Source organism: Dreissena polymorpha, chromosome 8 (genome assembly GCF_020536995.1).
Source record: "Dreissena polymorpha isolate Duluth1 chromosome 8, UMN_Dpol_1.0, whole genome shotgun sequence".
Lineage (NCBI taxonomy): Eukaryota > Metazoa > Mollusca > Bivalvia > Myida > Dreissenidae > Dreissena > Dreissena polymorpha.
In genome coordinates, this window is record NC_068362.1 from 32,880,203 (window position 1) to 32,907,962 (window position 27,760).

Here is a 27,760-nt window from a genome sequence, read left to right on the forward strand (position 1 = left end):
CATAGAACAACTGTGTCCAGTCTGTATATAAACATTTAGTAGCTATTAGGGTATTGGGTTGGGGGACATTTTGTGTCTCCTGCAAAAAACATGTAAATCACTCCAAAGTTCAAGGTCACTATGGACGCTTGCAATTTGTGCATGTATGTCGTGATAGTGAAAGTCGATGTTTATGTGATTGTCATTTCTATCATATTCTGGTGCTTTGGCAATTTTGATATCATTTTGAGATATGTTGTTTGCACTGAGTATGAAACTCGCTTAAAGAACAAATGTCAAATATACTTTGTTTTTAACACTTGATTTGCAAGAATAGTTACAAAGGAGTGGTCCATATATGCTGTGGTATTAAGTCACATTTCCGTCACACAACCTTCTTTCCTGGGTCCACTGACATAAAGCATGGGTTGGGCTTATTTTTGAAATTATTGCAAGAAAACAGCTGTCAAAAAAAACACACACTAAAAGCCTAAAATAATCTTTATGAAAAATCAACAACAACACAAAATTTACATCACTTGACTGAATGCATTTTCTTTCTAAAACAAGGTGGACATTCAGCCTGATATATACAATTGTGTGTTGTACACAACAACACAATTGTATGTATCATCTGTGATAGTGAGATACAATTGTTAAGAACAACTCCATACCCAGTGAGACCCTTCATAAAACATGTTGTTTATGTTGAAATTACTTCCATTTTCAGTCCGCAACCCTATAAACAGCTCTGTGCTTTCTGACGACGCATTCTTGATTAACCCAGAAAGGAGGAAGCTGACATTTTCTCCCCTCACTACTGAAGAGCAGCCTAAGGAAGGGGACATAATTGGACTGGATGCTGAATTTGTCTCCCTCAATCAGGTAATGCTGGATAAATGTGTTAATGATCAGATTAAATAAAAATGCATCAATAATGATGTAAAATATATTTATTTATTTAAATTTGTTCAGTAATTACATTAAGTCTATTTTAACCGTGAATGTGAAATGTCTCCAGTTTTTATTGTAAATGGCATGGTTTTCATTCACTTTAGAAAAACCGGAATGCAATTTCCTTTTAAACAGTGGAAATATCAACTTTATGATCCCAGAATTTTGAAGTTTTGCTCTTGATTTTTGTAAGATTAGGCAGGAGTGTGTTTGAGCATTTCCAATGTTGTAATATGTGCTTTGTTCTGGAAAGACTGAGCTTGATGCATGTATGTTAAGTGTCATCCCTGATTAGCCTAGCCTATGCAGTCCACACTGGCTAATCAGGGACTGCACTTTTTAATAGGAATATTTGGGTAAGAGGTAGTCATTTCTAAATGAAAATCCAGATAAGGCACAAAAGGTTGTCCTGTTTTAGTCTGTGCTCATCTACGACAACACTACGCACATACATTAAGCTTGTTGTTTCCAGAACGAGACTCAATTAAGCATAATGTGAGGTTAAAGGTCACTTGGAGTTCATTTGTCTGATCATAAGTGTATAAGGTATGTATTAAGGTCAACCTATTTTGTTGAATATTAACTTTTATTTTCTCACTCATCCTTACTTATATGGTACTTCCATGCCAGCAATTTTAAAAGTCCTTTGATAGAAATGTGTTTATTTACCCCAAAACTTCACCAAGGAAAGCTCCTCCTCTTTTTTGAACATAGCCTTGATCTGTTGCAAGTAAATTATATAAACTATTAGTTTGTACTTAATTTCAGGAAGAGTCCGAGCTACGCAGTGACGGTACCCGCTCCACCCTGCGCCCCAGTCACATGTCTGTGGCACGCATCACGTGCATCAGGGGGTACACACCTTGCAACTTGCCAGTGTTATAGTTTCAACAGTACTCAGAGATTGCATTCCTTGAGAAGCAGTCACTTAAGTCACTTTTCTTTCAGTTAATCATTATGAGAATTTTAACTTATTCAATAAGATACACTTGCTGTCAGGTTTTGGTCAACTTTTTGTATTGCTGACATATATTTTTATTTTTGAAAGCATGGGCTTTTATCTAAAGTTTTAACTTGAAAATCAAATGAAAAACATGAGGACAAACTGGAAAAATTGGGCTCAATGCATGTGGGCAGTGTTTTCCCAAATAAGATTTTGATGAAGGATAACACTTTTGTTGTTGTGGTATTTTTGTTCAAAGGAAGTCTCCGCAGTTAAAATCTAATTATGGTACTTTAGGCACATGCATTAAGCCTGATTTTGCTACGAGCCTTGTGCATATATTCTAGAATTGTCATGCTAGTGATAGCAATTCTTTGTAGTATAATCAAAATGCTACTGTTTGTGCTATTTATGCTGGGTTTGTATGTGTTAGTGAAGGTATGATGCACATTTCAGGCAAGGCAATACACTGGGAGAACCTTTCCTTGATGACTACATCTGTACCCATGAACAGGTATGTGTTAGCTCGAACCTATGTGTTCTATAAATTATAAGCATATATTATTTTCTTGACATAAATCAATTTCATAATCCTTGTTGAATTAAAAATGGTAGAAAGTCAACACACCCTGTTAATCAGTCCCTAAGAATTAAGCCTTCATAGTGAAATTTTTATTCCACTGAAAAAGGACTTTGTTACAATAAATTATTGTTAATTGAATCATGGATGAAAATTTTGAACAGATGACATCTATGGCAATGACAGGAAATTAATTGTTTACATCCCGGAAAGTTATTATACCCCAACTAAACAAAGTTTAAGGGGGTATATAGGAGTGAGCTTGTCTGTCTGTCAATCGGTCTGTCGGTCCATGTCGCTCTCTAATTCAAGTAGTTTTCATCCGATCTTCACCAAACTTGGTCAGAAGTTGTATCTAGATGATGTGTAGGTCAAGTTCGAACATGTGCCATGCAGGGTCAAAAACCAGGTCACCGGTTCACTTAGTGTGTTTTTTAAACATTGAGCATGGTGTCCGCTATTTTTTGTGAAGACAACATGCAAAATATTCTGTGTCAATGCGGCATGTGGGGGTATTCGTCACGTCTGTGACAAAGCTCTAGTTTGTACACTGTTGAAGCCAGCATAGTGTGCGCTCCCACATAAAACAAAAATTATCTTAGGTTTGTTTAATTTTGTAAATTGAGTTTACTTTTAGTATGTATGTCTCACTACCTGTCAATTGTGAGTAAGTGCTTCAAAAAGAGTTTCAAACAGGATCGTAAGAAAACTGAGGATCATTCCTTACATTATTGTCATGACTTTTTGTTCATCCATTTAAAAACGTTCATGGATTACTTATATTGGAATTGTGCTGTATATTTAAACTGAATCATACCTGGTTGCTTTCCATGTTGACCGATGGTGCACTACAGTAATTGGCTCTCTGCATTTAAACTCACATTGGTTGATTCCCATTTTGCAAGTTGGTTTATTACAGACAATGTCTATCTGCACTTACTCTCCTTTTGGTTGATTCCAATTTTGCCAGATGGTTGATTACAGACATTGTTTTTCTGCACTGGCACCCACTTCAGTTAATTCCCATGTTGCCAGATAGTTGACTACAACCATTGTCTACCTGGTTTATTGCCATGTTGCCAGATGTTTTTTTACAGACATTGTCTATCTTCATTGACTCTCACTCTGGCTTATTCCCAAATTGCCAGGTGGTTGATTACCTGACGCAGTACTCAGGTATTAAACCCGGTGACCTTGACCCTGCAACATCAAACCGGCACCTGACCACACTGAAAGCCACCTATCTGAAGATCCGATATCTCGTCGACATTGGTGTCATATTTGTGGGACATGGGCTGAAGAAGGACTTCAGAGTCATCAATATTAACGTGAGTTGACTTATAACTGGTTATGCCACACATAATTTTATTAGCTCGACTATTATATATGAAATATATATAGTGGAGCTATCCTACTCACCCCGGTGTCGGCGTTAGCGTTAGAGTTAGCGTTAGCTTTAGCGTCTGCGTGCAAATGTTAGAGTTTTCGTACTACCCCAAATATTTTCTTTGTCCCTTGACATATAGCTTTCATATTTTGCATACTTGTTTACCAACATGACCCCAACCTATAAACAAGAGCAGACAACTCTATCAAGCATTTTGTCATAATTGTGGCCCCTTTTCCACTTAGAATATGCAGCAAATGTTAAAGTTTTCGTACTACCTCTTTATTTTCATTGTCCCTTGACATATTGCTTTTATATTTTGCATACTTGTTTACCAACATCACCCCAACCTATAAACAAGAGCAGACAACTCTATCAAGCATTTTGTCATAATTATTGCCCCTTTTATACTTAGAATATGCATATGATTGATAAATCTATGTTAATGTTTGCGTACTACCCCAAATATTTCCTATATGCTTTGACATATTGCTTTTATATGTTGCATACTTAATACCCACATGACCCCAACCTATAAACAAGAGCAGACCACTGTATCAAGCATTTTAACATAATTATGGCCCCTTTTTCACTTAGATAATTGAACATTTTGCTTAAATTGCCATAACTTCTTTATTTATGATCACATTTTATTATTACTTTGACAAAACAACACTTACCTGAATACCACAATGGATTCCACCCAAACAATACCCCACGCCCCTACCAGAATCCCTTCTCCCCCCCCCCAACCTCAACCCCCCCCCCCCAATTTTTTTTTAAACATCATCTTATAAATTACCCCACCCCACATTATACCCCCCTCTCACCCCCCACCCCCCTACCCCCAACCCCCCCCCCCAAAAAAAAATGATTTTTTGTTAAAACATCATCTAATAAATTACCACACCCCACATTATACCCCCCTCTCACTCCCCCCACCCCCCTACCCCCACCCTAATTTTTTTTTAACATCATCTAATAACTTACCCCACCCCACATTATACCCCCCTCTCACCCCCTACTCCCCCCTCCCCCCCCCCAAAAAAAAAAAACACTCGAAATAGTCGAGCGCGCTGTCCTCTGACAGCTCTTTTATTACCTAAGATAATATGTAAATGCCTATTATTATTATTTTTTTTACTGTTTACCACTCTTTTGAAACAAGCAGGCACATTTGTGTGATGTTTCCTGGCATAAGTTATGTTGCTCTTGTCAATATTAAAATTCACAGGACTTTGCACACTTTTTTTTCTGTTATTTACTGTAAAAAGTTAAATAGTGATTTGTCAGTTTAATAATGATAATAATAATGATAACACTGATGATAATAGTCATTATAATATAAATTTTGATATACATACTGATACAAAATGATGTTTTATTGAAAATATTAACTTTTTTAAGTTGGTTATAAAATCCTTGGTATTTCAGAACAGTCTCAAATTATTTTCCTTTAGTAAATCCTCTGGGCACATGCTCAAAGTATTGCCCTGTACTTCAAGAAATAAGTGAACTGTACCCAATTGTCAATGAAATATCTGTATATTGTGATATAAGGTGGATTATCGATGTGATTGTATTCTTTACCAAATAAAAGCACATGACGTTACATTGGTCTGTGAAATTGTAAGGGACTCAAAGGGTTAGTATGCCCATATTTTTGTATGAATGACAGAAAATCTTTTTGTTTAAGTATTTTGTTAACTCATTTATGCCTTGCATCTAGAAAAAAGGCGTTGGCAAACAGCGTAGACCCAGATGAGACGCCGCATGATGCGGCGTTTCATCAGGGACTGCGCTGTTTGCTTACAGGAATTTCTGTAAGAAATATTCTAAATATAGAAATAAATATACTAGACATCCCTAATTTTGGAAATACATTGATCCAATTTAGAAGGATGGTAAATTCCACTAGGCATAAATGAGTTAAGCTCTTGAGCATGAAGTGTTCATGATAAGCTCATGTGGTCACCCAATGTCAGTCATCATGAGTCTTGTGTCTACATTGGGTGTTGTCAGCATGTAGCTCGTTATCACTCTAAAGGCCACAGTTTTTATCCAGGCTTGATGAAACTCGGTCAGAATGTTTATCTAGACAACACCCAGACTGAGTTGCAATCTGGATCACTTGAGTCCACAAATAAGGTCACCTCATATATAACTCAATCACGATGAAACTCGGTTAGATTGTTTATCTAGACAACACCTAGACAGAGTTGCAATCTGGATCACTTGAGTCCAAAAATAAGGTCACCTCATATATAACTCAATCACGATGAAACTCTGTCAGAATGTTTATCTAGACAACACCTAGACCGAGTTGCAATCTGGATCACTTGAGTCCACAAATAAGGTCACCTCATATATAACTCAATCACGATGAAACTTGGTCAGAATTATTATCTAGACAACACCTAGACCGAGTTGCAATCTGGATCACTTGAGTCCACAAATAGGGTCACCTCATATATAACTCAATCACGATGAAACTTGGTCAGATTATTTATCTAGACAACACCTAGATCGAGTTGCAATCTGGATCACTTGAGTCCACAAACAAGGTCACCTCATATATAACTCAATCACGATGAAACTTGGTCGGATTATTTATCTAGACAACACCTAGACCGAGTTGCAATCTGGATCACTTGAGTCCACAAATAAGGTCACCTCATACATAACTCAATCACGATGAAACTTGGTCAGAATTATTATCTTGACAATATCTAGACCGAGTTGCAATCTGGATCACTTGATTCCACAAATAAGGTCACCTCATATATAACTCGATCACGATGAAACTCGGTCAGAATTATTATCTAGACAACACCTAGACCAAGTTGCAATCTGGATCACTTGAGTCCACAAATAAGGTCACCTCATATTTAACTCAATCACGATGAAACTCGGTCAGATTGTTTATCTAGACAACACCTAGACCGAGTTGCAATCTGGATCACTTGAGTCCACAAATAAGGTCACCTCATATTTAACTCAATCATGATGAAACTCGGTCAGATTGTTTATCTAGACAACACCTAGACCAAGTTGCAATCTGGATCACTTGAGTCCACAAATAAGGTCACCTCATATTTAACTCAATCACGATGAAACTCGGTCAGATTGTTTATCTAGACAACACCTAGACCGAGTTGCAATCTGGATCACTTGAGTCCACAAATAAGGTCACCTCATATAAAACTCAATCACGATGAAACTCAGTCAGAATGTTTATCTAGACAACACCTAGACCGAGTTGCAATCTGGATCACTTGAGTTTACAAATAAGGTCACCTCATACATAACTCAACCACGATGAAACTTGGTCGGATTATTTATCTAGACAACACCTAGACCGAGTTGCAATCTGGATCACTTGAGTCCACAAATAAGGTCACCTCATATATAACTCAATCACAATGAAACTTGGTCAGAATTATTATCTAGACAATATCTAGACCGAGTTGCAATCTGGATCACTTGATTCCACAAATAAGGTCACCTCATATATAACTCAATCACGATGAAACTTGGTCAGAATTATTATCTAGACAACACCTAGACCAAGTTGCAATCTGGATCACTTGAGTCCACAAATAAGGTCACCTCATACATAACTCAATCACGATGAAACTTGGTCAGAATTATTATCTAGACAACACCTAGACCAAGTTGCAATCTGGATCACTTGAGTCCACAAATAAGGTCACCTCATATATAACTCAATCACGATGAAACTTGGTCAGAATTATTATCTAGACAACACCTAGACCGAGTTGCAATCTTGATCACTTGAGTCCACAAATAGGGTCACCTCATATATAACTCAATCACGATGAAACTTGGTCAGAATTATTATCTTGACAATATCTAGACCGAGTTGCAATCTGGATCACTTGAGTCCACAAATAAGGTCACCTGATATATAACTCAATCACGATGAAACTTGGTCAGAATTATTATTTAGACGACACCTAGACCGAGTTGCAATCTGGATCACTTGAGTCCACAAATTAGGTCACCTCATATATAACTCAATCCCGATGAAACTTGGCCAGAATTATTATCTAGATAATATCTTGACCGAGTTGCAATGTGGATCACTTGAGTCCACAAATAAGGTCACCTCATACATAACTCAATCATGATGAAACTTGGTCAGAATTATTATCTAGACAACACCTAGACCAAGTTGCAATCTGGATCACTTGAGTCCACAAATAAGGTCACCTCATATATAACTCAATCACAATGAAACTTGGTCAGAATTATTATCTAGACAACACCTAGACCAAGTTGCAATCTGGATCACTTGAGTCCACAAATAGGGTCACCTCATATATAACTCAATCACGATGAAACTTGGTCAGAATTATTATCTTGACAATATCTAGACCATATACCCGGTATGAATCTGGGTGACATTCGCTGAACAACTAGGTCACCATGTAAAAGCTTATATAAAACCTTGTTACCACTCTCGAATCCACATTTACGAATTAATCGTGCTAAAACTTGGTCACAATAATAATCATAACTTATCTTTATCTTATTTTAAAAGCTGACTTTACTTGCTTGGTTGATTGCATTTTGATTCTTAAAATAAGGTCTTTAGGTCAAATGTTAGAAAAACCATCTTAATTCTCTTGAGGCCATATTTATGATTCAATCTCTATGAAACTTGGACAAAATGCTTATTTTCAAAATTGTATAACTCGAGTTTGTGCATCCAGAAACTAAGTAACCAGGTCAAACAAATGTTGTTGAAAAATGGTTGAATGTTTATCTTTATAATATCAAGTTAAATTAGGTCTTATGGCATGCACAAACAAGGTGACCAGATTAAACCTTGTTAACACTGTAAAAGCTTATTTATGACTCAATCTTGACAAAACAGTCAGAATAGTTATCTTAAGGATATCATTTAAAAGTGGGTCATGTGCATCCAATAAGCAGGTCATTGGGTTAAGTTTAGGAAAAAAACGCTTAACTACTCAAGAGCCCACAGTTTTGACTCTATGTTAATTCACCAGAAACAATGGCACTGAGACGGGCAGTCGAACTTGGGGCATGGGCAGAATGTTTATCTCAACTATGTAAAGCCCATGTTTGAATATGAGTCAAGTATGTTAAAAAACTAGGTCGATAAGTCAAGTTTTTGTCAATAGGTGAGCCCTTTACGGTCATTATGGCGTTCTTGTTAAAAAGTGTGCAAGTAAATTGCATATCTCTTTTGGTTAACAGAAACAAAAACACTGTATTATTTTGTTATTTTTTTATCTGCTTGTTGTGAACACAAATCCTTGAAACATAAAAAAATGGTGTTTTATAAAGTTTGAAACACACCTTAAACTGTTCTTACACTGTTTTGTTAATAACCCATTATCTTGGCTTCCAGGTTCCTAAGGACCAGATAATTGACACAGTAGATCTGTTTCACCTACCCAGACAAAGGATGATCTCACTCAAGTTCCTCGCCAGATACTTCCTCAGTGAGTATGGGCTACGTGTTCAGACGTATTTAATTTGTTGCTTGAAGGTTTCACATGTATTGTTTACTCAAAAAAAAATTTGTGTTCAGTTTGCTGGTTCGTTTGTTTTATGAATTGTACTTCTAACAAGAAGAATTTAGTCATCAGGCAATCAATTTTAATTTGTTACGGATTTGGCATTTTTAAATATATTCTTATGTAAGATTGTACCCTACTGGTGTTTCTCTGGAGGGGTTATTCTCCATCAATCCATCCCTTTCGTCTGGTAATACAACTCTCTATTCATACTGTTTGTCCATCTGTCTGCAAAGACTGAAATAACTTTAAAGTACCTAAGGTGTCCCCAATAGCACTTGGTAAGCATACATCCGTAGATGACTCAATCAGTGATCCATGGTACTCAATAGTAGCCCATAGATAATGATAATACTTAATGTTTGTTAAAGAGTTTTCTGGATGAGTTTCACATTCACAAATAAACAGAATATCAGGACATAACAATTTATGAATGAATCCAAAAACTGAATTTACTCATAAGATTATGATGAGTTCCATCATAGTAGTAAAGTATTGATGTCGCTAATGTGAAACAAGGTAGTAAAGTATTGATGTCGCTAATGTGAAACAAGGTAGTAAAGTATTGATGTCGCTAATGTGAAACAAGGTAGTAAAGTATTGATGTCGCTAATGTGAAACAAGGTAGTAAAGTATTGATGTTGCTAATGTGAAACAAGGTAGTAAAGTATTGATGTCGCTAATGTGAAACAAGGTAGTAAATTATTGATGTCGCTTATGTGAAACAAGGTAGTAAAGTATTGATGTCGCTAATGTGAAACAAGGTAGTAAAGTATTGATGTCGCTAATGTGAAACAAGGTAGTAAAGTATTGATGTCGCTAATGTGAAACAAGGTAGTAAAGTATTGATGTCGCTAATGTGAAACAAGGTAGTAAAGTATTGATGTCGCTAATGTGAAACAAGGTAGTAAAGTATTGATGTCGCTAATGTGAAACAAGGTAGTAAAGTATTGATGTCGCTAATGTGAAACAAGGTAGTAAAGTATTGATGTCGCTAATGTGAAACAAGGTAGTAAAGTATTGATGTCGCTAATGTGAAACAAGGTAGTAAAGTATTGATGTCGCTAATGTGAAACAAGGTAGTAAAGTATTGATGTCGCTAATGTGAAACAAGGTAGTAAAGTATTGATGTCGCTAATGTGAAACAAGGTAGTAAAGTATTGATGTCGCTAATGTGAAACAAGGTAGTAAAGTATTGATGTCGCTAATGTGAAACAAGGTAGTAAAGTATTGATGTCACAAATGTGAAACAAGGTAGTAAAGTATTGATGTCGCTAATGTGAAACAAGGTAGTAAAGAATTGATGTCGCTAATGTGAAACAAGGTAGTAAAGTATTGATGTCGCTAATGTGAAACAAGGTAGTAAAGTATTGATGTCGCTAATGTGAAACAAGGTAGTAAAGTATTGATGTCGCTAATGTGAAACAAGGTAGTAAAGTATTGATGTCGCTAATGTGAAACAAGGTAGTAAAGTATTGATGTCGCTAATGTGAAACAAGGTAGTAAAGTATTGATGTCGCTAATGTGAAACAAGGTAGTGAAGTATTGATGTCGCTAATGTGAAACAAGGTAGTAAAGTATTGATGTCGCTAATGTGAAACAAGGTAGTGAAGTATTGATGTCGCTAATGTGAAACAAGGTAGTAAAGTATTGATGTCGCTAATGGGAAACAAGGTAGTAAAGTATTGATGTCGCTAATGTGAAAAAAGGTAGTAAAGTATTGATGTGGCTAATATGAAACAAGGTAGTAAAGTATTGATGTCGCTAATGTGAAACAAGGTAGTTTAAACAAATGTGCTTTCAGGGAGACTGCCAGTCAAATCTTGTCTATTGAATTACAAGATTATAATATACTCGTATATGAACACATGACCACTTTGTGATCAGAGTGTGTACAGTAGAGTTCTAGTTTTAAGATGGCTCCATGCAATTAACTTATCATTGTGGTATCATTCTAATCAATGTAGTAGTTTTTGCTGTTGACAATTATGACATTGTCGTCATTAAATTAGATTACTAGTAAAGCACAATTCAGTATAGTTCAATTATATTTTTTGAAAACATATGGAAAGTATTGCTCTTGATGAGAAAAACATTGTTCGTGTGTTTGTACCAAGTTCTATTGAAAATGGGGTGGGGGTGTCATCTATTTTGTCATCAATTAATGTGTTATTATTAATTATTGCTCTTATGTTCTGTTAATCTAATCTACATATTTATCAATCAATAGGAAGTTTTAAGTTTTAATGCCCCAGGTAGGGTGGCAAATAGCAGTTGAACTGTCCGTCAGTCAGTCTATCCGTCCGAAAACTAAAATTGCCCATAACTTTTGCAATATTGAAGAGAGCAACTTGATATCTGGCATGCATGTGTATCTCATGACACTGCACATTTTGTGTAGTGAAAGCTCAAGTTCATCCTTCATGGTCAAAGGTCAAATATATGGCTTCAAAGCAGCGCAGTTGGGTGCATTGTGTTTTTGACAAACACATCTCTTGTTGAAGATTTGATCCTGTATTGTTATCTTTACCAGTTAACTAAGTGATACCACACTTGAGCAAAAACGCAATGGTCAAGGCCAAGACAAATATTAGTTTCTCAGTTTTCTTGCCAATGTATTATGCGTTTTATTTATCATTTATTTTCTGTTTTGTTTCTGAATGAACTTGTAGCATGGAACACATTTTATGAAGAAATATTTTCTGAAATAATTTGAATAGAGATGCAAAAATGGATTTAAAACAGGGTATCTATTATATTTGGTCATTTGGCAATACACATGTACTTTGCAATATGCATTAAAGTCACTATAACACTCAAAATCACCAAAAATTTCGTTAAGTATTTCGTTAAATAAAGTTAACACCTTAACAATCAGTGTTCCTTATAGCAATAGCCAAAATTTCAACGCTAGATGTGGTATGATTACTTAGATTTTTGTAGATACAAAATGCTCGATTTTATTTATTTGTGGACACAATTAATTCCGGGTGTGTAGAAATACGAAAATCCCCGTAATTACCGAAATCCCCAGAAATCCCCAATAATATTAATTATTTATCAAAATACTGCCGATATTAAGATAGAATATTGCAAAATACAATCTATTCACTGATGAAAAACTGTTTTTATCCATGTTTGGTAGTGAAAAACTAAAATATATACATAATTATTGGGATTCCGAGTATGAATCCATAGTGCATGTTTTCACAAGCACGATCAGGTACAGAAATCCCCGCTGTAAAGCTCTTCAAGTGTCAAAAAATCATCTGGGTGGCTTTTTATGTCCCCCACTATAGTAGTGGGGGACATATTGTTTTTGCCCTGTCTGTTGGTTGGTTGGTTGGTTGGTCTGTTGGTCTGTTGGTTGGTCTGTTTGCGCCAACTTTAACATTTTGCAATAACTTTTGCTATATTGAAGATAGCAACTTCATATTTGGCATGCATGTGTATCTCATGAAGCTGCACATTTTGAGTGGTGAAAGGTCAAGGTCATCCTTCAAGGTCAGAGGTCAAATATAGGTGGCCCAAATCGCTTATTTTATGAATACTTTTGCAATATTGAAGATAGCAACTTGATATTTGGCATGCATGTGTATCTCATGGAGCTGAACATTTTGAGTGGTGAAAGGTCAAGGTCAAGGTCATCCTTCAAGGTCAGAGGTCAAATATATGTGGCCCAAATCGCTTGTTTTATGAATACTTTTGCAATATTGAAGATAGCAACTTGATATTTGGCATGCATGTGTATCTCATGGAGCTGCACATTTTGAGAGGTGAAAGGTCAAGGTCAAGGTCATCCTTCAAGGTCAAGTGTATGGGTCAAAATTGTGCATGTAATGTCACTTCTGCAATATTGAAGCTAGCAATTTTATAATTGAAATGCGTGTGTATCTCAAGGAGCTGCACATTTTGAGTGGTGAATGGTCAAGGTCAAGGTCATCCTACAAGGTCAGCATCATAAAGGGGGACATTGTGTTTCTCAAACACATCTTGTTGATATTAGAAAGAAGAGGTACAGACAAAAACTTAACAACAATATTTACAGCGGGGATTTCTGTACCTGATCGTGCATGTGAAAACATGCACTATGGATTCATACTCGGAATCCCAATAATTATGTATATATTTTACTTTTTCACTACCAAACATGAATAAAAACAATTTTTCATTAGTGAATAGATTGTATTTTGCAATATTCTATCTTAATATCCGCAGTATTTTGATAAATAATAAATATTATTGGGGATTTCGGGGGATTTCGGGGGATTTTGGTAATTACGGAGATTTTGGTATTTCTACACACCAGGAATTAATTGTGGCCACAAATAAATAAAAACGAGCATTTTGTATCTACAAAAATCTAAGTAATCATACCACATCTAGCGTTGAAATTTTGGCTATTGCTATAAGGAACACTGATTGTTAAGGTGTTAACTTTATTTTACGAAATACTTCACGAAATTTTCGTTGATTTTGAGCGTTATAGTGACTTTAACTAATGGAATCCTTCGAGTCAACCTTGAAACTGCACATGTGAAATCTTTTTTAATCTCTGATACAAAACACCTTAATATTTTGAAGGACCACATTCAGTTCAATGAGCAATAACACTTTGTTATAAAGGTTATGCTTATTACTGAAACTTACACAACTCATGGGTACCCAACGTCCATTCTAATTGATTTGGTTTGTTAATTATGTAAACTTATGAAATATGCCTCGATAAATTGACTTTGACAATTATACAAGTAAAATATATAATGATTTTTGTTCAATTAACAAAATCAAAGTGGCTGTCACAATAACATTGTAAAAATGCTGCGATAAAATATATTTAGTTTTGTAATCTTAAAATTGCAAACATGACCAAATATTCAAAGTTAAGTTACTTTGACTGTGGAACCTCTATCAACAAATTAAACAGCATTTTATGTTATTGGACACTTATCCCCTTTAAGTAACATAAATACTAAAAATCAAAAAATATTTTGCAAAATATTTAGTAAAATAAACATAACCCCTACAAAATCAGTGTTCCTTATAGCAATAGCCAAAATTTCAATGCTAGATGTTGCATAGAAAATAGATTTAACGAGATACAAGATGATGCTATGAGAAAAATTGCTTTTATGTATAAACTTTAATTTAAAATATTGTTCGAAATATTTGTTCATTCTGAGTGTTTATGGGCTTTTAACATATAATGCCTCTATATAGGCAATCATAGATTCCACATTATTAGCCTCATTTTCGGTAAGCCTCGTTCTCGAATTGTCAAGGGAGGCAACTCATACAAAACTCAATATAGAGATTGTGAGCATGGTCTATATGATTATGCAGCTTTGTGATTTTGCTGACCAGTACACATATGGTAATATTATAATTGCTTGATTGGTCAACTTTTGTCTGGGCATTTATCTTAGGGTAATTATCGTCATTTGGTACCCTGAACATTATCAAGTCAATGCATGCAATCCCAGATGCCACCTCGTCAGTCTTTATCTCGATTTGATAATGGAGGCTATTCATACAAAACTTGATATCTGGAATGCGAACAGGGTCTATTTGTTTGTGTGACCATGTGTTTCTGTTGACCAGTACATATACATTTATAATTTACATCATAGGTCAACTTATTTATTGACTGTCAGTTATCTTGTGGTAATAACTGTCGTTTGGTACCCTGGATATAATAATGCCAATACTTAAAATCCCAGATTCCAAATCCTCAGCCTTGTTCCAAAACTGTAAAAAGATGCAACTCATACAGAGCGCAATATTGAGAATGTGAACAGACTTATTTGATTATGCCAGTGCGTGGTTTTGTTTAGCAGTACAAAAACTATTATATAGAGGAAATTTGTTGGATTCGGTGGATTATCGATTTTAATTCACGAGTGATCATAGAAAATAATATTTTCATGAGTGAATTAAAATCGATATTCCACGGAATCCAACAACTTTTCTTTTTATTTTATGCTTTTTTTCACAGTTTATATACATTGTTAAAGAATTTAACTAAAGAATTTTGCTGGGATAATGACATCATTTTGTCAAAAAAATAACGTCATTTCACAGTTAACAGTGAAAAATATAGATAATTTTCACTGTTAATTTTCACTGTTCGAAACAGTGAATTTCTCGGTTTTATTTCACCGATATTTCTCTATAAACCACCGGAAAGCATAAAATAAATATGGGTGTCAACTAATATATTGACAGAAATCTTCTGGCAATTATTGTCATCTGGTACCAGTAACATTGTGTTCTCTTTCCCCAGAGTTGACTATCCAGTCAGTGACCCATGACTCCTACCTGTAACATTGTATTCTCTTACCCCAGAGTTGACTATCCAGTCAGTGAGCCATGACTCCTACCTGTAACATTGTGTTCTCTTACCCCAGAGTTGACTATCCAGTCAGTGACCCATGACTCCTACCTGTAACATTGTATTCTCTTACCCCAGAGCTGACTATCCAGTCAGTGACCCATGACTCCTACCTGTAACATTGTGTTCTCTTACCCCAGTGTTGACTATCCAGTCAGTGACCCATGACTCCTAACTGTAACATTGTATTCTCTTACCCCAGTGATGACTATCCAGTCAGTGACCCATGACTCCTACCTGTAACATTGTATTCTCTTACCCAAGAGTTGACTATCCAGTCAGTTACCCATGACTCTTACCTGTAACATTGTATTCTCTTACCCCAGAGTTGACTACCCAGTCAGTGACCCATGACTCCTACCTGTAACATTGTATTCTCTTACCCCAGTGTTGACTATCCAGTAAGTGACCCATGACTCCTACCTGTAACAGTGTATTCTCTTACCCCAGTGTTGACTATCCAGTCAGTGACCCATGACTCCTACCTGTAACATTGTATTCTCTTACCCCAGAGTTGACTATCCAGTCAGTGACCCATGACTCCTACCTGTAACATTGTATTCTCTTACCCCAGAGTTGACTATCCAGTCAGTGACCCATGACTCCTACCTGTAACATTGTATTCTCTTACCCCAGTGTTGACTATCCAGTCAGTGACCCATGACTCCTACCTGTAACCTTGTATTCTCTTACCCCAGAGCTCACTATCCAGTCAGTTACCCATGACTCCGTGGAGGATGCCAGGACGGCCCTGCAGCTGTACATGAAGTACCAGGAGCTGTCCAAGGAAGGCATGGATCAGGTGCGTAGGGTCATCAGGGAGATGTATGACTTTGGACGCAAGAATCAGTGGAAGATAACCTCAGATATGGGCGAGGAGACATCAGAGGATAGTGCTGTGGCGTTCTTGTGAATACAGACACGAGTGTTCTTTTGAATATTGTGGAATTTTTGTAGACATAGTCAAGTGGTGTTTTTGTTAAGACAGTTGCGGTCTGGTAAACACAGGAAACATAGTGAAGGGTATTTTTGTTGAGAAACTCTCATTCTTTTAAACACAGTCAAGTGGTGTCTTTTTATTGACATGATCATGCTTGTACCTATTGTCAAGTGGTGTCCTTTTATTGACATGATCATGCTTGTACCTATTGTCAAGTGGTGTCTCTTTAGAGACTTGGGCCTTCTTGTACACACTGCTAAGTGTTTATTGTTTTGAGATATTGGCATTGATGTAAACGCATTAAAACCCAGCGTTGTGGCATTCTTGTCATGTAAACACGCTGTAGTAGTATGCTTGCAATGAACAGGTATGAATCTCATCATAAGGCCTACAGCTGATTTTCTTTAAATGTTTTCTGTACAAACATAACTTAAGTTTCATTACTCTATTATTAAAGAATTTTGATCAAGCCAATTTGGGGTTCAGTTGTTTTCCTTCCATAAAGTGTTATTTAAATCATTCCTCTATACAGACAGCTGCATTCTTGTAATATACTGTTTGTGAGAGAAACTAGTTAAATGCCATAGACTATCTACATTCACACAATAATGGTAATCTCTATTAATGGGCTGATACAAATAAAGCGAATCTCTCATCAATAATGGTTAGAACGTTTGTGAAGACCGTGTGGTGAAATTTCTGTTAGCCACTTTTCCTGTCAGCCAGTTGGTCATATGTATGAATTATTTTATGGAAATGAATTAAGATCATATTTTACGCTTGAGTTAAGCGCAAAAAGACATCTTAAAACAGTTCTGTGACATTCTAAGAGAATTTTACACACTCATGCGCTTGCACTCAACACCAACACACGCTGACACACACATAACTTTATGACTGAATTGAGAAAGTTGACCGAGGATGAGCGATTTGAATGAAATAAAGAAATTTGACTGAGACCAAGAAATCTGATATACATCGCGCTGTATAATGTGATTGCATGTTTGTTGATCATTACTTGTAAGATAAAGATCCCTTTACACAAACGGCCAGGCCTGTTACATGTTGTTTGTACTTATGTGTTCACACGATAGATCATGTTATGGTCCTTGACTTGCTTGTGTATGTATAATTAATGGTGATGTAACATAAAATTAATATGACGCCATTCAATGTTTGTTGACTAATATCATCACACATCCCGAGCTACAACGCATATATAAGCATGGTCTTTTTTACACCACCAGAAAAACTCCATGCTTATATATTGTAAGTCAGAAGTGAAAGTTGGACGTTGAAGGCGTTCCGCTAGCCCTAAAAAGTTGTCGCGACAAATTTTTACCACTTTAAAAAAATATCAGTCTATGAATAATTCGAACAGAGACGTAGATGACGCATTTGCTTTGGACACTATTCGTGTTATATTCAAATGAAATTGACAATATTTCACAGAATCGCATTGCGTTCATATGATTAAAAGTAAGTATAATGTGACCGTTTATAATACTTTGCTTTGTAGGTTCTTGGGAAGAGTTACATTTAAACAGCCTCATGTCAAAACAGCTCCAAGTTAAAACGTCGCCAAAATTTGGTTAAAACGGCCAAAAATTGTAGTAGTAGTAGTAGTAGAAGCAGCAGCAGCAACAACAACAGCAGCAGTATTAGTAATAGTAGTACTAATAGTCGTATGTTATGTTATATCAGAGCCTTGCATTAAGGACGTTTTCATTGGCTGATTCATTTAAGTGAAACAAGATAGTATTTGATTGGCTGACTAACTCGTGGCCACGAGTTAGCTAAGTCGGGATCTCGAGATCTCGAAATTCTCTCCTCTTTTGTTTAATGCATCCTTCCTTTATTTACTGCACCGCTCTTTTTTTAATTGCACTCCTTTTTTTATTAAGTTTTGCACTCCTCTTTTTTTCTATCTCGTGGCCACGACATAGCTAACTCGTGGCCACGAGTTACTAAGTCGTAGCCACGAGATAGAAAAAAAGAGGAGTGCAATTAAAAAAGAGAGGAGTGAATGTCACCTCTATGCCACCGTAGATACACGGCAGTGAAAAATACATTTGCAAGTGTTGTGTAAAATAACACACATTTTTTTTATTTTTAATTAAGAAAAAGCGTCATTCTGAACATACAGACTACACATTATTGCGAGCAATTAAATCAAATCATCTATGCGGAATGAATTCTGACGAGTTCGCTTATGGCTGAGACTACACACATTACGAATATATATGTGAACGCATCTGTATAATAATTCCTTTCGTATAGCCAAGCTTACTATTAGAATTATTCATGTGATATAGAGTTCTAAATATGTGTATTCTATTCGATTTAGTGTTGTCAATGTTGTCAATAATGAATAATTGTGTGCTGTGTTTTTCTCCTGAAAAAAATTCAAATTTGAATTTGATTTTGAACTTTTGAATTTATACATTGAACAGTTAGTTATGCACGCTGTTCATATTACTTGTCGATAGGTCTTTATTTCTAAGTTGACAACCTAAATTATTGAGACAAGTGTAATACTCTTGTAACCATTACACTCCGTAGAAGAGGCACACATGTCTTGAATGAGTTAAGAATACCAGTGACAAGCATACCGATCATTTTACTCCTGTTCCATTTCATTTAAATATAATAACAAGATAAGTATTGATGCAAAGCATCAAAGAGCGTCGGGAATTTCAGTGTAAAAGGCACCCAATGAAGTTACATTGAACGATTTTTTTTCAACTGTAAATATAATTATATTGGCCGATTATTTTAAACAAAATAGAAAAAGATACTGGTATAACCATTATCTATAATTTTGTGTTATAACCCCCAAATAACCATTATTTATAATGCTGTGTTATAACCCCCAACTAACCATTATCTATGATTTTGTGTTGTGACCCCCAAATATTTCATAGTTCAATTTAGTTACATTGGTTTCCTTTGTTTTACTGGCATCCGTGTGCAGTTTTCATTAATGGAACAGAACTGTGTAGGTTATACAAAATCTGATTCATCTTGTAAGCGTAATTTCATATTTTTCTCAACTTCAAGGGGAGATGATTCTGAACTTATTATTACGTTGCTCATTTACGATAGGGGTTGAGTACTCATTGATATGAAAACACTGTAAAAGTTTGAAAAAAAAATTGAATGAAAACTGTAAATTGCATAAAGAAGTTGCATTTCACAATACTTTGTAATTCAGTAAAAGATCATAATAGATTTATTTATTTTCAATAGGGTTCGAGTAATACTGATATAAAAAACACTTAACAAGTTTGGAAAGATTCAGACGAAAGTTGTGAAATCTTTTAAACAAGAGGAAATTGTTTATTTTTTCAAATTTAATAGAACAAAATTCTGGACTTATTGTCCCGATGTTTCTCATTATTTTTAATGAGGTAAAAATGCTCATTGATATGAAGACACTGTAAGTTTGGAAAGAATCTGATGAAAAATGTTGACATAATCACCTAACCAAGCAGTTTTTCACCTATATTTTTAAATTCAAAGAGACATAATTCTGGACTTATGGTCCGATATTGCTCATATAGAGATTTTTGGTTGGGTCCTCATTGATAAAAAAACCTGTGCAAGTTTGGGAACAATCGGATGAAAATTTTGGACTTCGAACAAAGATTTCAAAATTTCTCAAATTCTAAGGAAGATAACTATGGACGTAATGGTCGGATTATGCTAAAGGGCCCATACCACCTAGATAGTAATTTGTGAGACTATATTCGCGCTCTATATGTGGTTCTTAAAAAAAAACTCCGAGGAGTGTTTGACTCTAGGGAAACGGGTTGCTGGGGCACAGCTCCTCCTTGATAAGCGGCTGCTTCCTTTATCGCAACTCATTGTTACAATCAATAATACGTGTCGCGCTTCGCGCTCTATATGTGGTAGGGATAGTACTTATTAGGGCCTATGATAGACATTTTAAAATGTATCATAAAATAAAGCTTTATTATATTTATTAACCTGACTGAAAAAAATGTCAGCCGCCGAACTGTTCCGTTCGTGCTGGAACCCGGGATTAGATGATTGTTGCGTAAACAACTTCAGCCTAACGCTCTCCCAACTGAGCTATTCCGGCTGACATCATTTATGTACTGCTATTTGGTGAAATTGTGTATAGCGATCGTTATTATATGTCTATTTTAATAAACTAATACATTGTACGTTTTCGTACCACTACGCCTTCTAATAAACTTGCTTGCGCGATAGGTCGTCAAATATCGTACTACATTGATTCTCCACGAAATAAGCAAATTAGAAAAACCACAAAATAATTATATTTTGATTATGTTTTGTTTTTATACAAAACCAGAAAGTTTTGCGTATTGGCCCAGTCCCCGTGATCTTTCTTCTGTGATCAGTTGTGGGTCCGTAATTAATTAAAACAATTAGCTTTGCATTATTGGCAATAAATGTTGTAATAAATGTAATAGGCACAAATGCAGTACTTATTTACACTAATTAAAACAAAAAATCACCACTATGCAAGATATTCTTAAAACAAAAGTATATACATTGATCCGTAAAATAACTTCTCCTATTAGCGAAAAAATGCATTACATACTAATCGCCGCTCTCCAGAGCGACACCAATAATAACGCGTAACGGTTCGCAATTTTAAGTACGAGCAGTGGGCGACAATGTACGGTTATCATCATGACAATAACATCGTTTGCCTTCAAAATAGACGTACATGTTCATATAACATCTGTTTTGATTTTGCAATGAATTTTCCAAGAACATACAAAAACAATAAATTATGTTTTATACTTAATATGCTGTCAAAATAAACTTGTGCAAACCTCATCCGGGTTGGTTTTCTAATTACTTGTAACAAACAAGGAAATAACAAGAAATAACGTGTATGCAATCCGAGTAAGATCTTTTTTTTCCGCAACTTTGAACTCATGCTTTGTTTTGACATATAATGACATATTGTAACGAAACAAATTATACACATAATTCAATCTTTAACCATAAATATATGCATCGACTGTCCTATTAGAGGATTGTGCCGAAATAAAATGATTGCGAGTATATAATCATGTCTGCTAAAAGGCAATGGCCTAATCTCACTTAGTACATTTTGCATTAAAGAGACCTTTTCACGTTTTGGTAAATTGACAAAATTGAACAAAAAAATCCAGATTTGCAAATTTTCGTAGTAGTTATAACATTTGCGAGGAAACAGTAATACTGAACATTTACTTACTCGAAAATATCCATTATATGCATCTTTTGACGATTTAAAAGCCTGAACTTTTTAGGCGTAACAAACGCGAAACGATTGAATAATTTAGAGAATTCTGTTATTATCGTTATATTTGTAACATAACGAGCATTGCTTATTTAAAGTATAAAATACATCGCTTACTAAATTAGCATGAGTGGCCGAGTAGTTTAAGTGATTAACTTTTACTCCAAGGGTCAGTGGTTCGAGCCCAGTTGAGGATTATGTATTTTCTTTTTGTTATTTTATTAATGTTTTTTTTTGCTGGAGCAAATTGGTACAATGTTTACATTTATCAATTTAAAGCATTTAATGACAAACTTCAATACATGCCAAAATCTGTGAAAAGGTCCCTTTAACATGTGCATAACTCATTTTGGAAAGGACATTAACATATCTAATGAAACTTGTGGATCGGTAAACAGAATGTGGGTTTTAAACCGCTCATTACTCGCAATTATAATTTATAGTGCTATCACATACGTTGTATGGTTAAATAAGACGCAATTGATAAAGTTTTAAGTTGTTTAAGATTGCAAAGGCTGGCGAAAGTTACGTAATTAACGTATTCTGGAAAAAGTTCTTTTATATAAACAATTAATCTTGAGGTGTCTCCACAAAATGATATCCTTTTGGTGACAGTTGGAGACGGATAGGATTGTTTGCTTCAATTTTTTTATGCACTTGATTACATGAGTGAACGACTTGACGACAGTCTCCTTGGAACATTTGTTAGTTTCAAATAAAATAATGTTAAACCCGAATAGCACTCGCGAATTCAACATCATGCACATGTGATTGATTTTTAAAGCGAGCCGAGAAGATTTGATTTTATCCTAGTCTCTATGTCTCCACAACACCGTTTAGTTTTGAACGTCACTGTTGAACCTTAACAGTAATATATAATTAGTATTATTATTATATTTATACGTTTTTTTCAGTTATAGATTTGATTTCACAGCGAAGCATTTATTATTCAGTCGTTATGTGATTGTTATGATATTAAACAAAAACATAAAGACGATTTTTATTATTACACAAGACCGTTACGGTACGCTCTATATGTGCTTATGAGGTATCGAAAAATGAATTTAACGTCGGCCGAATATAGATGCGCTAATTTCTTAAACTCTGGAAACTTATCTTTCAATAATATTCCTACATATGAATTTGAGTTAAAAACGTAGGTATCATTCACAAAAGGCAAAGCACGCATTCGGAATCCAATTTATACCATGTGAATAGTCTGTTCAACCATTTTGAGACAAATATCGTTTAGAAATGATGTTGCTGATTCAAAAAATTTGACTTTAAATAATATTCAACTACTGTTTCGCCATTAGCGCTTTAAAATATCATTTTTAACAAGTTCAGTTTGTTTACAAAATGAAACTAAACGAGTAAACAATGCAGACAAGACCGCAGTATTGTGTCATGACAACCTAGCCTTGAACAACATCCGCCTTGAATCGAGTATAAAGAGCTCTCGAAACGAAGTGAACAGTCGTTTTCGGAAGTAAACACCAAAGGTATCATCATGAAGACTGCCTGCCTAGTTGCCCTCCTGATTACTTGCGTTGTCATGGTTACCTTGCCAGTAACTGAAGGTAAGCAATATTGTTTCGGACATATCACAGTGCATGTGAATAGGATCTTCGCAATTCTATCGAGATCATTTGTTTGAGCAAATATTGCAAATATCTATTTTTTTCAACGGATTCTTTAGAGATAGTTAACAATACATACATGTACTAAAAATGAAAGATACATAGAAACACTCAGGTACATAGAATATACGATATTTTGTAGTCATTGGAACTATCATACACTCCAGGTGTAGATTAGTTCACTGCGCCGTCATGAGTGGGAATGTCTAAAGGGGCCTTTTCACGTTTTGGTGACAAAAATTGACAAAATTTAAAAATATTGTTTCAGATTCGCACATTTTCGTTGTATTTTATATTTATATATGATATTTGTGTGGAATCAGTAATATTGAACTTTTAACATGCTGTAAAATATCTATTATATGCAATTTTTTTATGATTTAAGAACATGAAAATCATCAAGCGTTGCAACGCGAAACGATTGAATGATTTGTAGAGTTCTGTTGTTGTCGTTTTATTTTGTGATACTACGAGGATTGCTCATATAAAGTATAAAATACATCACGGTTTGTATGAGCACGGATGGCCGAGTGGTCAAAGCAATAGACTTTTACTTCAGTGTTCAGTGGTTGGAGCCCAGTTAATGGTAACTTTTTATTTCTTTAATTTTATTCTTGTTTTTTTTTTTAATGGAGCTGTTTACATTTGTTAACATAAAGCATTTTATGACAACTTTCAATACATGCCAAAATCTTTAAAAGGCCCTTTAATTCCAATATATATTTGTCAAATTTCATTTTCAAATGATTACAAAAGAAAAGCCTTTTAGATCTATTTCAGGCAAGTGAACAACAAGAGGATGATAAAAACAATATATATTTAGTGCATTATCTACTTTTAAATCGTAATCGTAATTTTATTAATAAGGTTTTTTTATGAAATGTGCTTGTAAATTTCCGAATGTTGCCTTAAAACCCACTTGGCATGTATCATTGTACAGTTTGTATTTAGAAATCAACATTGACCTATGCAATTTTGGAATAGGCAAGGCGCATCGGACTTCCACAGTATTTAAATGATACATATGGTTAGTAATGTTACCTATGGTGGTTACCCTTCAACCTAAGTGCTGGTGCAAGTCTTACTGTTTAAACAAAAAGAGTAATGCTGGTGGTGTATTTATCATAAAGGTGATTGTACTGCTGTACCCATTATTTTATTGTAACCTAAAGTGGTTACCCTTTATCTAGAGGTTACGTGGCATTGACATTCGTACGGTATGTACGAAGTGAGCATGTTGAATGTAGTGTTTGAGCTGTAGCTCAGCGTGGTCCACCTGATGGCAACTTCCTGCGCAGGAGGGAAAACTTATCGGTACTGCGAGAGGTAAAATGATCAGTGTCAACAAAACTCAAGCATGAAAGTAAAAAATATATATTGTATTGTAGCCCAACGTCACCGTGACTGCCATTGCAGTAGAGGACCGTGTCGTCACGGAACGAGAAACACCGGTCCGTGTCCACACAACCGTCGACAGATGTATTGCTGTAGAAATTGAGGTAAACATGCTGCACACATTTTAACCATTTTTCAATGCAGCCATGCTCGATTACGTTACAAAACCCTTGCATTTAATATTGAACGGTTTAAAACTAATTCCATAGAAGTTATGCCAATATATTATTTAAACATCATAGCATTCCGAGTAAACAGGTTATTTCATTTGTACATTTATTATCTCTGGTAATTTAAAAAAAATGTTTGTAGTAATGTAGACAATGTAAATTCCAAACAAGAAAAATTAAATGAGAAAAAAAGAAGATTTCTTTCGTCCAAAATAGTATGTTAATGAATATGAATAATCCAATGCTTGAGTTTCTTTTTCAGGACCACCAAAGCACACCAGACCACATTGAAATTCAAATGTTCTGGTTAGGTTGAATCAATAAAATAGCGCAATGTTTATTAGTTGTTTGAATTTTCTTTACTAGAGTTTTACCCTGAACACGGAAACAACTGACGCAAAACAACAACAACAAAGTTTTATCATTGTTAGATCATTAGTATAATCATTTCAACGTCCTTTAATTGAGGCAAGTGTAATATTGGTATACATTTAGATACAGGAAAAAATCAGATGACGTGAACATATGCCGATAACTAAAACTGAAGTCACCTTTGAACGATCGGTACCACGAATAAAAATGAGGTCCAAAACCGACAAGCAATCATCTCAAACTTGGCTTAGATTTTTTTTAACATAAAACGAATTTATTGAAACTTTGTAACTCGCCTCACGAAGTTTCTAAACTCACTTATAATATATATATTGTTTATAACGAATTCTGTATAATTATTTAAAAACTAAATCTTTCATGCATAATAAAGGCTTATACCTATATTTCATTTTCTGTTAACAATTATATTTTTTTTTGGTAAAAACATAATATCGATAACTGGTACTGATACATTGCATGTGTTACAATCCGTTATGATATGGAATCAAATACTGATATTGAATTAAAAGCGCTTGTGTTTATAGATGTAATGCCTTGTGTATATAGATGTAACGCGATCCTTCATCATCTGAGGCTGAATTTGTAAGGGCCAGGAATGTGTCCAAGCAGTTCTACCGAATTAACTCACTGGACTATCAATTTTTTGTATTAGTTCTTGAATTACATCTATAATTGCTAGTTCGCGAGTTATTGTTTTCACTGAACATTTTTAATGTGATATTTGACTTGTTCTGTGTGGAGAAACCGTATTACCCGACGAAAATCAATGTTTGGTATAGTGGCAATCAATTAAACTCACATACACTGGCAGTGGACGCGAAATTGAACATGGGTTGCCTTATTTAGGAGCGAATGTACCGATTTTGATATGTTTCATTGGTATATAGCAATTTGCAACGCCCCTTCACCTAAACACTTGTTGGCAATGCAGATTGTAATGCAGGTTAGAAGAGCGGGAGATGGGCCGCTGGTCACGGTCACCAAGTCGTCGCATTTTTTATGGGAAAATGATTCATTTTAGTTTCAGATAAATGGCCTTTAATATACGTTGTCTTAGTGCAGACATGTTTTAAGCGAGTAAACTGATGTAAGTGAAGGATCATTTATTATAAATTAAACAGGTCTAATGGAAGTAGGTTGTTCTCTAAATGTATACCATATTTGTCTTACTTGTTACACAAATATCATCATAATAGATCTAGTAAAAGATATATAAAAAACTAATGAAGTAACATGAAACTCCGATACATTCATTACTTGAATGCTCGCCTTTTTCAGCATGCCAGCCGTAACGACCACATGAAATTCGTTTACTGAGAAACCGTTTTATACAATAAAGTATTTTCAACAAATGTATAGTTAATTTTGTGTCTTATATGCGTAAGCTACATAAAAAATCATAATCATAGAAATGTATTGCCAAAGGTTTTTAAAATTGGGTTTTGAATAATTATTGAATTTTGACGTGAAGAAAAAAAACAACGTGTGTTTGCATTTATTGATTTTGATTGAGCTCTTGATAAATACAAGTAGGAATACACACATCAAAATAGAACTTGCAGTGAGAACATACAAACGGAGAAAGTTAATACCAATTAAAAATTAATTGATGATAAAAGTTTATTTACAACAAGCATGTTTCTGCGTACCTGAGAATATTTACGATTAATAGTACACGTATACACTTATAAATGTACTGACCACCGACACACGTTGATTTCGTTACACTAACATCGTTGACAACATAAGACTAAGCATATTATATTCAACTTTTTATGTGAACAATAATTTTCGATATTTAATTGTTTTTCAGTAATAGAATGACAGTGTTTTTATATAAAGAAGTGAAACTCCAGCTGCTGGAGCAGATTGCATTCTAATTATAAGAAAAAAGTTGGTCCTTTATTTAAGGCAAGTGATCAATTGCCAAAACAGTACGAAACAGCACAATATGAAACACCATACACACAGAAGAATAAAGCTGGGGTTACCGTCTTGGAACGGTCAATGCAAAACATTGGGGGGGGGGGGGGGTTAAACCGAGTTTAGAGCGCTCAACCTCACACTTGGCCCAGCAATATTCATGATACATACACGTGTAAATAAAATATAACCTCATAGCATTGCAATTCAA

General features: G+C 35.0%; 1 protein-coding gene and 3 long non-coding RNA genes across 5 annotated transcripts in view; 3 read left to right on the forward strand and 1 right to left on the reverse strand.

Annotated features, from left to right (window-relative positions):
- Positions 1–16,904, forward strand: part of LOC127842056 (PAN2-PAN3 deadenylation complex catalytic subunit PAN2-like) — a 64,069-nt gene extending 47,165 nt beyond the window's left edge. Inside the window, exons 24-29 of the mRNA XM_052371386.1 lie at positions 710–864; positions 1,702–1,787; positions 2,333–2,390; positions 3,605–3,784; positions 9,245–9,338; positions 16,503–16,904. Of these exons, the coding sequence (XP_052227346.1) occupies positions 710–864; positions 1,702–1,787; positions 2,333–2,390; positions 3,605–3,784; positions 9,245–9,338; positions 16,503–16,717 (788 nt within the window). The 3' untranslated portion in view covers positions 16,718–16,904. The remainder of the gene's footprint in view (positions 1–709; positions 865–1,701; positions 1,788–2,332; positions 2,391–3,604; positions 3,785–9,244; positions 9,339–16,502) is intronic.
- Positions 9,605–11,018, forward strand: LOC127842065 (uncharacterized). 2 transcript variants are annotated; one of them, XR_008031472.1, is made up of 4 exons: positions 9,605–10,037; positions 10,143–10,632; positions 10,738–10,947; positions 10,983–11,018. It is a non-coding gene; the product is annotated as an uncharacterized LOC127842065 (long non-coding RNA). The 2 variants fall into 2 exon arrangements; XR_008031473.1 differs by having other exon boundaries at positions 9,605–10,002.
- LOC127842064 (uncharacterized) lies at positions 16,846–17,205 on the reverse strand. The gene is made up of 2 exons (XR_008031471.1): positions 16,950–17,205; positions 16,846–16,904 (listed from the first exon to the last, which is right to left on the reverse strand). It is a non-coding gene; the product is annotated as an uncharacterized LOC127842064 (long non-coding RNA).
- Positions 17,206–23,476: 6,271 nt separating this feature from the next.
- On the forward strand, positions 23,477–25,571 carry LOC127842062 (uncharacterized). Its single transcript, XR_008031469.1, has 3 exons — positions 23,477–23,608; positions 25,057–25,167; positions 25,496–25,571. It is a non-coding gene; the product is annotated as an uncharacterized LOC127842062 (long non-coding RNA).
- Positions 25,572–27,760: the final 2,189 nt, after the last annotated feature.